The sequence below is a fragment of the Aythya marila genome (assembly GCF_965140915.1).
Source record: "Aythya marila genome assembly, chromosome: 7".
Lineage (NCBI taxonomy): Eukaryota > Metazoa > Chordata > Aves > Anseriformes > Anatidae > Aythya > Aythya marila.
In genome coordinates this window covers 17,683,116-17,695,345 of record NC_139048.1, presented here as the reverse complement: position 1 = coordinate 17,695,345, position 12,230 = coordinate 17,683,116, and the positions used below count along the sequence as shown (strand labels likewise).

The window sequence follows — 12,230 nt, the reverse complement described above, 5'->3', positions numbered from 1 at the left end:
GCTCCTGTGTGCGCTCCATGTGCAGGAGAAAGAAAATGCAGAGCTAACTCAGTCAGCACCTCGGTTTCAGAGCAGTAGTTCTGTGGCTTTCCATGAGAAAGGATGAAGTTCTTCTACCCAGTGAACTGATAAACATGTCTCATTTTTACTTAATGAGGTTAAAATTTGGGCTTGGATGTATCTTTGTGAGCTGCAGTACCAGTAATGACTGCAGTTTAGGCACCTCTGTAGGATTTAAGTCTGAGGGAATCATTACCTCCTGTGCAACATGATATGTTTCCATCTCCCTCTGTCTGTCTCTCCAGTGGTGGACACCTGGAGACCTGTGCCCTTGGAACTGGAAGTTCACAGCTTTATGGGATCAGTTACACATCCCCTTTACTTCCAACACAGGTGGATATTTTTATAAATATGATTTTCCTGCTTTACAGGGATGTTTTGGAATTCAGTTAGTTTACAGGGTAAACTATCAGATAAAAAGTGCTATAAAAAGTGCAAGGGTAAAATGTCTGACATTTAGAAACAGAATACCACAAAGTAATACTAATGTGGAGTCTCAAAGGCTCTTTTAAGGCTCTTTTAACAAGTTTATATGCTTTTCTTTCATCTTTCTCAACAATGAAAGTGGTAAGACCACAAATGAACTGCCTTTGGGGAAATATGTTAGAAGAGCTATCTCAGGCCCTTCAGCATCATAGTCTGCACTTGTTTTGATACATCGAGGTGTCCTGTGCACTCAGTGAAAGTGATGTTCTGCAACCCTTTGGATTCTTAGATCTCATTTCTTAGGATCATGTTTTGTTTTAAAGAAGTTGGGTAGTAAAAATATTGCTCAGTGATTCACCTGGGTTTTCTGCAAAATTAATTACAGAGTACTCTTCTCTCCAGAGGAAAACCTAAATTATAAAATGCCACAAGTGCTGCTCTCAAATGTAGTAATGGCATGCTAAACTCGGCTAAACTGAAACTAGATATTAAAGTGATCCAAATGTTTACAATAGCACACTTCATACACATGATTTTAATAATGAACACTGGCAATTATTTGGCTGAGCTAATTACACTGGGGGAGAATTCTTTCACAGCAGGTATCCATTTCAGCTCCAAGGAAACATACAGACATGAGTTTTCTCTCTACAATGAGTAGATATTTTTAAAGACACTCCCTATTCTTGTATATGTACAGAACATTAAAATAAGTAATATAAAAAATATGAACACAGTTGTTCTTTCCAGCCCATTTCTGCATGTTTTCCAAGAATCTCTAGTACTTGCTGCTGAACAATGCAGCTCTCACTGAAAGATGCAGATCTCATCAAAACTTCTGCAGCTTTCCTTGAAGACAGAGTAGCAGAACTGAAGAAATATTTCAGATTTTTTTTTGTGTGTGTGTGTGTGTTGTGCCAAAAAAGTTACAAAGACAGCTGCAGAAAGACATTGCATATATTCTTCTAACTTTACTTCATTTGAAGCAGTTTCTGCACTTACTTTATTCGACAAGCATTTGTGTCAAACTGAAGCATAGATGTAATTAAATCTGTAAAAATACAAACCATTAGGGCAAATTTTTGCATTCCAGATGGAAAATACCTGCATTGTACAGGGTGCACAGATATTTCACAGGCAGTTTTGGATTGATTCCACTCTGCACATGTGGACTATATCTGCACATGCTTTTGGACACTTGAGATTGCGGTTTCACATCCCTGTAGCTCTCTATATTGCTTTGTTGCTCTCAGTTTCCAGTTTTTGACAACTTAATTTGCAACGTCATGCTCACTCTTAGCAAAGTCGTTTGGTGCAGATATTGAAGCAAGAATCAGCATTTCTGTGCATCATGCTTCCAAACACGGAAGCTCTATGCCAGTTTATATTTACATAGCATTGTTGATATATGGACTAAGCTTTGAAAACATACAATCAGAATCTGACAAAAAAGCTTCAGCATGGACAGTTTCCCAAATTGACGAGGAGATCATATAATTACCAATTAGATCACTATCTCCCTTTCTAACAAAGATGTCAAAGCTTGGTTTATCTATGTTTTGTGCTTTATCACCATCTTATTTGCACCTTTTCAAACTCCTGATAACCTTCTGTGCTCAAGCTCTTTTCCCACTTTCCCACTTAGTGTCACAGATAGCATGACCAACAGCTGCTGCAGGAAGACACATCTCAAGGACAAGTGTACCAACACTCCTGTTTATAGATTACCAGTACCATGGGAAGAGAATTGCTCTGTTCTTCCAGCCATCCTGGAGTTAATCCTAAGGGATAGAAAAGATGTATTAAAATGGAAGATTAATAAAACTGTCTTTTACAGTGCATACAGTTTAATTTAGCACCGTTAGTCAATGACGATTCTGATTCATTTGTTTTAGTTTGCTTCCTTAATTTGTTTTTATTCCAATAAAAAGCTGTCATATTCCCACCAGACCTGCAGCATAATCCGGTTAGCAGGCAAAACCTGCACCTGGGGCAGGCTGACAGTGAAAAGACAGACTTGACCACAGCTTCACTGCCTGCTGGATATCGTCTGGGGTTGAACGGCTGAACCCTGCTGCTGTCCTATCAGACCAACTGAAGTGCTGCCTCTCCTGCAGGCTGCTGAGTGCACCATGCACCAACCTCATGCTCTACACAGCTGGTCAGGCAGAGCCATCTCCTGGCCAAGCCGCAGGCGTAAAGGCAGATTATGTGTACCAGGAACCATGAAAAGTCTCATGAGGTGCCCTGGGAGTATTTTTATAACCTTTTTCTCACAAAATGGGAGGACTCAAATATCAATATGAAAGGACAGTAGACAGTGTATCAAAAATATGTCTTTATTTTGGTTCACATTTTAAACTGGAATGAATTCAAGAATGGAGATAGGTACTATGATGTTTCTTTGTGTGGTACAACTGTAGTTTTTGGGAGAGCAGCAGCACTCTCTTTTGGGAGAGAGCAAGCAGTTGCTTGCTGTAGCATGAGCTATTGAGGATGCTAGACTGCAGGACAGCAAGGAGAAGTAGAGCTAGATAAATATATAATGTGGTAGGTGAACAGTTGGATGACAGGTCAGGCTCAAAGGGTTCTAGTAAATGGGGTCACATCATGCTTGCAGCCAGTCACTAGTGGGGTTCTGAAGGGCTCTGTTTTAGGGCCAATTCTCTTCAGTGTTTTTATAAACAGTCTGGATGCAGGACTCAACTGTATACTAAGATTTCCCAATTTAGTGTAATCTGCAAACACAAATTACTGGGCTGGGCAATCACTAACCACGTGAAAGTTAACAAGAGCAAGTGTTGGATTCTGCATTTGGGACAGGGCAACCCTGGCTATATGTACAGACTGGGGGACGAGAGGCTCGAGAGCATCCCTGTGAAAAAAGATGTAGGTGTTCTGGTTGACAGAAAGTTGAACAGGAGTCACCAGCGTGCCCTGCAGCCACAAGGGCCATCTGTACCCTGGGGTGCTTCAGGCACAGCATGGCTAACTAGCAGAGGGGAGGGATTGTCCTGCTCTGCGCTGGCTTGGCCTCACCTCGAGCACTGTGTGCACTTTTGGGCACCACAATATAAGGACATAAAACTATTAGAGAGCATCCAAAGGAGGGCTACAAAGATGGGGTGAGGTCCAGAGGAGATGTGTGAGGAGCAGCTGAGGTCCCTTGGTTTGTTCAGCCCAGAGCAGAGAAGGCCGAGGGGAGGCCTCATGGTGGCCTGCAGCTCCCTCGCGAGGGGAGCAGAGGGGCAGGTGCTGAGCTTTGCTCTCTGGGGACAGTGATAGGACCTGAGGGAACGGCATGGAGCTGGGACAGGGGAGAGTCAGGCTGGGGGTTAGGGAAAGGTTCTGCTCCCAGAGGGTGGTCGGGCACTGGGACAGGCTCCCCAGGGCAGTGGTCATGGCCCTGAGCCTGCTGGAGTTCAGGAAGCATTTGGACAACACTCTCAGACAAGGAAGTGTGGCAAAATAAAATATATTCACCGTATAATAGCACAGACACCTTCATTTTTCAGGGGAGTAAGTATCCAACCTGGTAGATTTTTTTTTCCTCCTGGTATTTCAACAGAAGGGGCTTTACTTTTCTAACACAGTTTTCACACAGGTTTTCAAGGTGCAATTTCTTAGATGCCTCCCTCTCCAAAACAGATTTGATAAATGATTCTCACTTCAATATAAGGACATTCAAAAGAATGACGATTGCTGCATTTCAAACCTCCTGTGACAGAAACAAATGCTGTGCTTCTAGCAGTTGTATCCCCCCACTGCCTTTCCAGTCCGCTGTCATTCATTACTCTTCAAGAATAGTAATGCCATAAATCCAAGATAATAAAAACTGCTCCTAAGTTTCTATTCCCCAGCTGGCAGTGGTTGCGCTTCGTCTTGCAGATTCAGATAGTGAGCTTGGTTTCACTTTCTGGTTCCCGTTATTTCACTCACACAACACAAGGGCTGGAGCACATAAAAGGCAAGTCACAACAACAGTGATCACTTTGGCTTCCAAGCTACCTTCAAACGGGTAGAGAAAGGAAAGCAAGGAAAAAGAAGGAAAAACATGAGGTAAGAAAGCAACGTAGTCTCTGATTGCTGCTTTTTTGCTGTGCTCTTATGCTATGGGAATGTAGGCTTATAATATGCGTAACAGAAAGTAGTAAGGGACTTGGAGAATTCAAGCATCAGAAAATATTTTATAGAATATTTATTGGAGAAATGAAAATTAAATGAGGATTCCATTGGATGCTGTAATGTTATTGCTTTTTTCAGAACTGACAGTCAGGAACAGTGTGCAGGCAGTTCATGGATGAAATGCAGGCTGCAGTAGCAGCCTCTGACCAGCCAAAAGGATGGCTGGCACTGTTTAAGGCTGACAATTTACTTTCTCTTCTCTACTGCTGTGAGGACCAGCAAACAGTTCTGGATTGCAGTCTGAAGCAGAAGAAAAGTTATAACATTTGCTGAGGACTGTCATGCACACATAGACACTCAAATAGGGCAGAGCCAGGATGTTTATGAGAACCTAGGAAATTGCACTTACAAACTAAGCATTGAACTGAGCTAAACTGTGTTTAATCTGCATCACAAATCCATTCTGGGGACATTCATTTCCAACAAATGTCTTTTCATGAAATTACTCTCTGCTGTTGTTTTCATCCATGGAAATGTTCTGTGTTCTCAGCTGAGGCAACAAAACAACAGGTCACTTATCACATAATCACTTATTTCATTTTAACAGAATCATGTAGGTTGGGAAGGACCTTCAAGGTCATTCAAGTGAAGCCATCAACCTGACGTACCAAGTCCCATCACTAGGTCATGCTCCTTAGTGCCACAATTCAAACAATACATTTCAATTTTGATTTGAAGGGGACTACTTAAATGTTTCAAGCTATTCCTGGACTATTTTTGCTGATTTGGCAGCCAGTATCTGTTCTTCCTTGGTGTTGCCCAGGGGACAAAGGTTTATAACAAGGTAGTGATCATAGCAGGAACTTGCTCTCACTTCCCCTTCATCCTAGAAAAAAATGTAATTTCCTACATGGAGTTTTCTAATTAAGAACTGTTGTTGATACCAGTAAAGAATCAGTTAGTTGGAGAAGGTTACTTGATAAGGGCAAGGAGGTCAGTAAGACAAACTTAGACATTAACAGCATTTATAAATACCTATTTTCTCCAGTATCTGTAGTACTCCAGGTGGTTTGGGTGGGAATTTATATTGTTTTGTTTTCCCCAGCATCCTGCATGTTGTTCCAAAACCAGCAATACCTGCTTCCCAATTCCTCCTTCACTTGTCTCCTCAGAATTTTCCTTTTTTTTTTTTTTTATGGGACGTTGCAGTGGCACAGCAGTGCATGTAGCACTGTGCAGGTTTGTAGATCCTCCTGGTTTTACAAAATGGAGAGCAGAGCTGTCTTTTCTAACAAAGGAGGATCTGACCAAGGAGCCAGTACTTCTTTAAGGAAGGGCCTAATATGGAGTAAACGTGTATCATTGATAGGCTACATGATAAAAGCTTGTCTGCACACCCACAAATGGGGACAGGTAGATGGTGGTAGGAAGGGGACTTGACAAATACCCTGCCTCAGCTGCTGCATGACTTATCTAAGGTCCTGATATTGTATCCTCACACACAGAGAAGCCCAGGGACACCAGTGCAGCTGGGGGCATCCCACTTTTATATGATTACCTCTTTTAGGTGGGCTTCAGCAAACTTTCCAAGAAGGGTAATACATTTCTGAGGCCCAGGGGAGTGCCAACCTTACAGTAGAGACCAGCCCTCCTTTATGGCATCTAGCCCACCAGCTCTTTGGCTGTGTAAGAGGTGCCCCCATTTCCACTGGCAAAGAGAATTAGTGAAAGAACTGCAGAGCTCTCGAGACTTACAGCGCACCACAGCTTTGGCTTACTTGAACTACTGTTGACGAGTGGCACCAAGTGAGGTATTGGCTGATATTGAAGTACATCATGCCCAGTTTAAAAACACGAGTAGCGAAAAAGTAAATTGAGTGTAAGTAATCTTTTCTTTGATTTCTTCTAGTACCATTTCCAAGAATTCCTTGAAGAAGTCCCTGCTGCAGCTAGAATGTCATTTTACATGGACTTTGCTGAAGGAGGATGTAGATCTTGATAACCTAGAAAAATCAATAATTGATCTGATTGACATTGGATTTTATGAAAATCTCACAAATTACAATCTACTCTCTTATGTATATCACCTAAAGCACTTGAACAAGGAAGCCCTGGAAAATCTCCAGAAAGCTGAAGAATTTGTTCAAAAATGTCATCCAAATGAAATCGACATGAAAAGTCTTGTTACCTGGGGAAACTATGCTTGGATCTATTACCACATGCACAGATACAAAGAAGCTCAAGCTTATGTAAGCCAAGTGGAAAACAGCTGCAAAAAACTTTCAGGTACTGCTCAGTTGAAGATTCAGCTTCCAGAAATCTATGCTGAGCAAGGGTGGGCACTATTAAAGTTTGGGAAGAAGTACTATGGCAGAGCAAAGGAGTGCTTTGAAAAGGCTCTGAGCAAAGAACCCAACAACCCAAAATTTAATGCTGGCTATGCAATAGCAGTGTATCGTTTGGAAGAACACAGTAATGGAAAAAATGAAGAAGCAAACTCATGTGTGGAGATCCTGAAGCGTGCAGTGGAACTGAATCAAATGGACACTGTTCTTATGGCACTACTTGCATTAAAACTTCAGCAGTTACATCAAGATGATGAAGGGGAGAGATACATTGAAGAAGCAATGAAGAAAACCCCCAATCTTCCTTATTTCCTGCGATATGCTGCTATATTTTATAGAAAGAAAGGGGAAGTGGACAAGGCACTGGAGATTTTGAGAGAAGCCTTAACAGTGACACCAGAATCTACGTTTTTGCATCACCAGATGGGAGTCAGCAACAGAGCAAAGCTGAAGCAGTTGGAAAGGACAGGAAATCCACCTCAAGATCAAGTGGAAAAACTCATTCAAGAATGCATTTTTCATTTTAAAGCAGTGATTGACCAAAAAACAAAATTTTGTTCTGCCTATACTGACTTAGCAGTCATGTATGCAAAAGCAAAGAAGTATAAAGAAGCAGAAGAGACATATCAGAAAGCATTTCAGATAAAGACTCTGAGTAACGATGAAAAACAAGTCCTATGCTACCGGTATGGATATTTTCATCAGTATTGTAAGAGATCAGAATCTGAAGCCATTAGATATTACAAAGAAGGGCTGAAAATTGAAGAAGATTCTTACGGAAGACATATGTGCAAAACTGCCCTCAAAAAATTGTTGGGAGAGAGAATTCAGAAAGGTTTAGAAGATGAAGCAGATTTTGGTACACTTGGACTCATATACCAGCTAGATGGTAAGAACCATGAAGCAATTGAGTGCTATGAGAAAGCCATTGAACGTAACCCTGACAATGAAGAATATCTGAGTGCATTATGTGAGCTACGACTTTCCCTCTCAAGCTGAAGCTCCCAAAAATCCCTCTCTCTCAAAAAAAAAAAAAAAAAAAAAAAAAGTACACACACAAAAAAGCACATTTTAAGGTTGAAGTTATAACCTGATGAAAAACCTGGTACCACCACCACCTTATGGTGATGATGCAGAAACTGCAGATGGTGACTGGATGATGATTGTGCATTTGCTTGCTTGTTCACTATTAAAGGGCATGCTTAGAAAGAAAAATAGCTAAGCTATCTTAGCCTTACGTACTAATACTAGTATAGAGGTTGTCTTTGAGTGATGATCTGTAGGACACAGCTGGAACCAGATCTTACCTTCTACTGAGAAAAAGGTCAGAGAATTATGATATTGTAACATTTAATCTATCAATTTAAAAGGCATGCTGATGGTTAATATAGATTGTTGGTGCATTTTCAAATATTAAGGAAAGATTCTTTTAGTGTCATTTAGAATAAATTTGTGCTGAACAGTTGTTCAGATTACCACCTTGTATGCTGTTTAACATAAATGACCACTGTTTAAACAACCACTGTTTGTCTAGTTTACTTGGAACTGAAAACATGTATCATTGTTGTGAACTATCAAAGAGCATTGCATCGTCCAATTGCTGCTTCTAGTATTTCTTTGCTGACTAATGCTCATGTTAGTAGATGAAAGAAAGGGAAACATCCATTCAAAAGAGTAAAAGGGATAAAGTTTGGGCGGGATATGGAAAGGTCAGGAGATAGCCCCATTTATTTTCCCAGACTCTCGGAGAGGCTGGGTTCAGAGATGCTCCTCCAGAGAATCAATTTGTGCAGAAAATAGCATCCATATAGTTTACCCAAACTGGCACTCTTGGGAGCCATTAGAGCAAACGTCTGGAGTGGAAGGAAAGGCAGTGTCTGAGATGCCAGAGAGACGGTTGTCTGTGGCTATGTGGTGAAACAAGGGACAGAAAACACGAGCAATGTACTGAACCGGAATTGGGGCACGGAGTGAAGCTGGAGAACCAGAGAAATGGAAACCCGAGTGCAAGGTGCAGGTGGGAGAAGGGCTGGGTGAACAAAAAGCACGCAAGAAGAGAAGAAAGGGTTGAAAGGACAGTGACTAGGTTAAGGAAGTGATTGTCTTCAGATCACTAAAGGTATTCACAGCTTGCCAGTCTAATTCCACATTACGTACCTTGGCATAATAGATGATGGTGCTTGGGGAAAATTAAGACTGCACTTCCAGAACACTCCTGAGCCCTAGTCAGTCATGTAGAACGAAGCCAGCCGGTGACAGAGCCCACACACCAGGTTAAGGTGCACACTGAAGTCTGACAAGCTTCAGAAGATGTCAGAGCTTCAGCCATACATATGGCAGCAACGCTATCCAGCTGCCAGCACTTAAACAGCCCATACGCGTGCCCCTGAGAGGGTGGGAGGGTGGGCATTTCTGTTGCCAGCCCCCGGCAGCCTTCCTGCCCCCTGAGCAGCAGCAGGCCCCATGCGCAGACAGGACGGTGTCCTACAGGAGCGTAAAACATGGTGCCAGGCAATGATGCATCAAGGAACCTGTCCCCTCTCAGCTCTCTAAGAATCTTTTATAGCATGAGCAAAAGCAGCCAGGAGCATAACAGTGTGCACTGCACACTCAACCACACCTGGGACTGCTAACTTCACAAACTTAACCAAATCTGGCCATGTTTTCTAGCCACCTGCCAGCTTTTCCTCTTAGAAACAGCAGTGGCCCTACCTAGGGAAAGGGGAGGGAGGAGAATGGGAAGGATGGGAGCAGGACTGAGACACGGTGCTCAGAGCTTGTAGGTACAACAGCAGGGCTGAAGTCAGGAACTGGTGATTACCTGTGGTGTTGGGCTCAGCTGTGGGGCATAACGGTACAAGAGGTGACCCCACTACCCTGCTCAGTCTTGAGGTTTCTCACCTCAGTGCAATTTCCATCCAAGCCTTCCTGAGGGCAGCAGGGAAGAGACGAAGGGACGGGTGGCACAGGCTGCCGAAGGCCCGGTTGCACACCCCTGCTCCCCTCCACACCCTGCCGCCCCTTTCCCGGGAGACACGGAGAGGCAGCCAGCTATTTAGGGAAAAAAACGCAAGCCTGAAAGGCGCGGTCTTCATCCCCGTGAGCGATCTGCGTCGCGTCCCGCTGGGTGGTGCTGCGGCACCGCCACCCGCGCCGCCCGAGCCCAGCGGGCAGAAGCGGAGCGGCGCCGGAGCGAGGCCGGCTGATCCGCGTGTGAACGCAACGGCCTCGCTGCAGGAAAAAGGAGGGGGGATAACCCTGCACGAGGCATTCGTTTATGAGGCCAAATCGCCTCCTAGATCATCTAGGAGACTGCACTGGAATACACCATAAGTCCCTTAGCAGAAGGCATTATTTATTGAGGCCACTTGCCGAGGTGATCGGCTCCGGGGCAGACGCGTTCTGCAGCGGAGTGGCGGATCGGACAGGCAGGGCTGATTTTTCCGGCACCGAGCCCACTCGAGGGAGCCGCCAGGACCCGGCAGCCCTCGCGAGGGAGGTGAACGAGGCGAGAACGAGGCGTAGGCGGAGCCAGCAGCGCCCCCTCCCCGGCCGTTCAAAAGCTGCCCCTAGGGAATACGAGTGACCAGGAGCGTGCGCAGCGAACAGGATGGGCAAACAGAGCGTGGCGCGTCACAAGGGTGAGGCGTGGCAGTTAGGGCAGGGAGGGCAGAGCGTTCCCCCCCGCCCATACGAACACCTCCTCTAACGGCGGTCTGCCGGTAGCTCAGCTGCAGTGGTGTACACCAGGCACAGTGCGCTCTCCAGGAAGTCTGCACACACCCAGACCGACTGCCCGCTCGAAACTGCGGCAGTTCAGGTCTCCGGGTGCAGGGAGTGCCTGAGCCTCTTGCTACCAGCTGTGGGGGGCAAAGAGACTGTGTGCGTGAGGTGCGAGCAGGTGGACGACCTGGCAGAACTCAAGGAAGAGGTCGAGAGGTTGAGGGATATCGGGGAGTGTGAGCGGGAGATAGACTTGTGGAGCAACTCCCTGAGTGGCCTGAAGGACAGGTACTGGGGTGAGACTCCTCAAGTGGGGGTGGACCCCCTGCCCTGCTGCTGTCGGGCAGAGGGAGGGGACCTAGGAGTTGAGGAGGAATGGAAACAGGTCCCTGCTCGACATCGCAGGCGATGCCCCCACCCTACCAGCCCCACCTTCCCAGGTGCCCTTACACAACAGGTTTGAGGCCCTGGAGCTTGAGAGACTGGTAGCTGAGGATGAGGTAGGAAGTCTACCCAGGAGGATGCCTAGGGCAAGGAAGTCGACTCCACACCTCAGGACTGCTTCCACCAGGACAGAAGGAAGGGTGATTGTTGTGGGTGACTCCCTTCTCAGGGGAACAGAGGGACCTATTTGTCGGTGTGACCCTACCCGTAGGGAAGTCTGCTGCCTCCCTGGGGCCAGGGTCAGGGACATTGCCAGAAAGCTTCCCAACCTGGTTCGCCCCTCTGACTATTGTCCTCTTTTAATAGTCCAGGCTGGCAGTGATGACACTGAAGAGAGAAGCCTGAAGACCATCAAACGGGACTTTAGGGGACTGGGACGGTTAGTGGATGGAGCGGGAGTACAGGTGGTGTTTTCCTCCATCCCTACGGTGGCAGGGAGGGGTACAGAGAGGACAAGAAAAGCCCACCTGATAAACACGTGGCTCAGAGGCTGGTGCCAACACAGAATTTTTTTTTTTTTTTTCTGACCATGGGGCACTTTACTCAGCACCCAGCCTGATGGCCGCAGGGGGGTTCCTATCTCTAAGGGGAAAACGGATCCTGGGCCAGGAGCTGGTGGGGCTCATTGAGAGGGCTTTAAACTAGGTAAGAGGGGGGACGGGGCTGAAACAAGGCTTGTTAGAGCTGTGCCGGGGGAACAATGGCAAGGCAGGGAGAGAAGGCAATGGCCCAACTGAAGTGCATCTACAGTAATGCACACAGCATGGGTAACAAACAGGAGGAGCTGGAAGCCATCGTGAGGCAGGCAGGCTATGACTTGGTTGCCATCACGGAAACATGGTGGGACCACTCTCATGACTGGAGTGCTGCAACGTCTGGCTATAGGCTCTTCAGAAGGGACAGGCAGCATGGAAGGGGTGGTGGTGTGGCTCTCTGTATCAGAGAGAGTTTTGATGTCGTGGAACTTGAGGCTGGGAATGATAAGGTGGAGTCCCTATGGGTTAGGATTAGCGGGAAGGCCAACAAGGGAAGCATCCTGGTGGGGGTCTGTCATAGACCACCAAACCAGGATGAGGAGACTGATGAGGAATTCTAGAGGCAGCTGAC

General features: G+C 45.6%; 1 protein-coding gene across 1 annotated transcript; it reads left to right on the top strand.

Moving 5' to 3' along the window:
- Nucleotides 1–4,477: 4,477 nt before the first annotated feature.
- Nucleotides 4,478–8,473, top strand: LOC309879929 (interferon-induced protein with tetratricopeptide repeats 5-like). The gene is made up of 2 exons (XM_082764281.1): nucleotides 4,478–4,545; nucleotides 6,521–8,473. Exons 1-2 carry the CDS (start codon nucleotides 4,541–4,543, stop codon nucleotides 7,953–7,955), a joined length of 1,440 nt encoding a protein of 479 aa, XP_082620407.1. The 5' UTR covers nucleotides 4,478–4,540; the 3' UTR covers nucleotides 7,956–8,473.
- The last annotated feature ends 3,757 nt before the right edge of the window (nucleotides 8,474–12,230 follow it).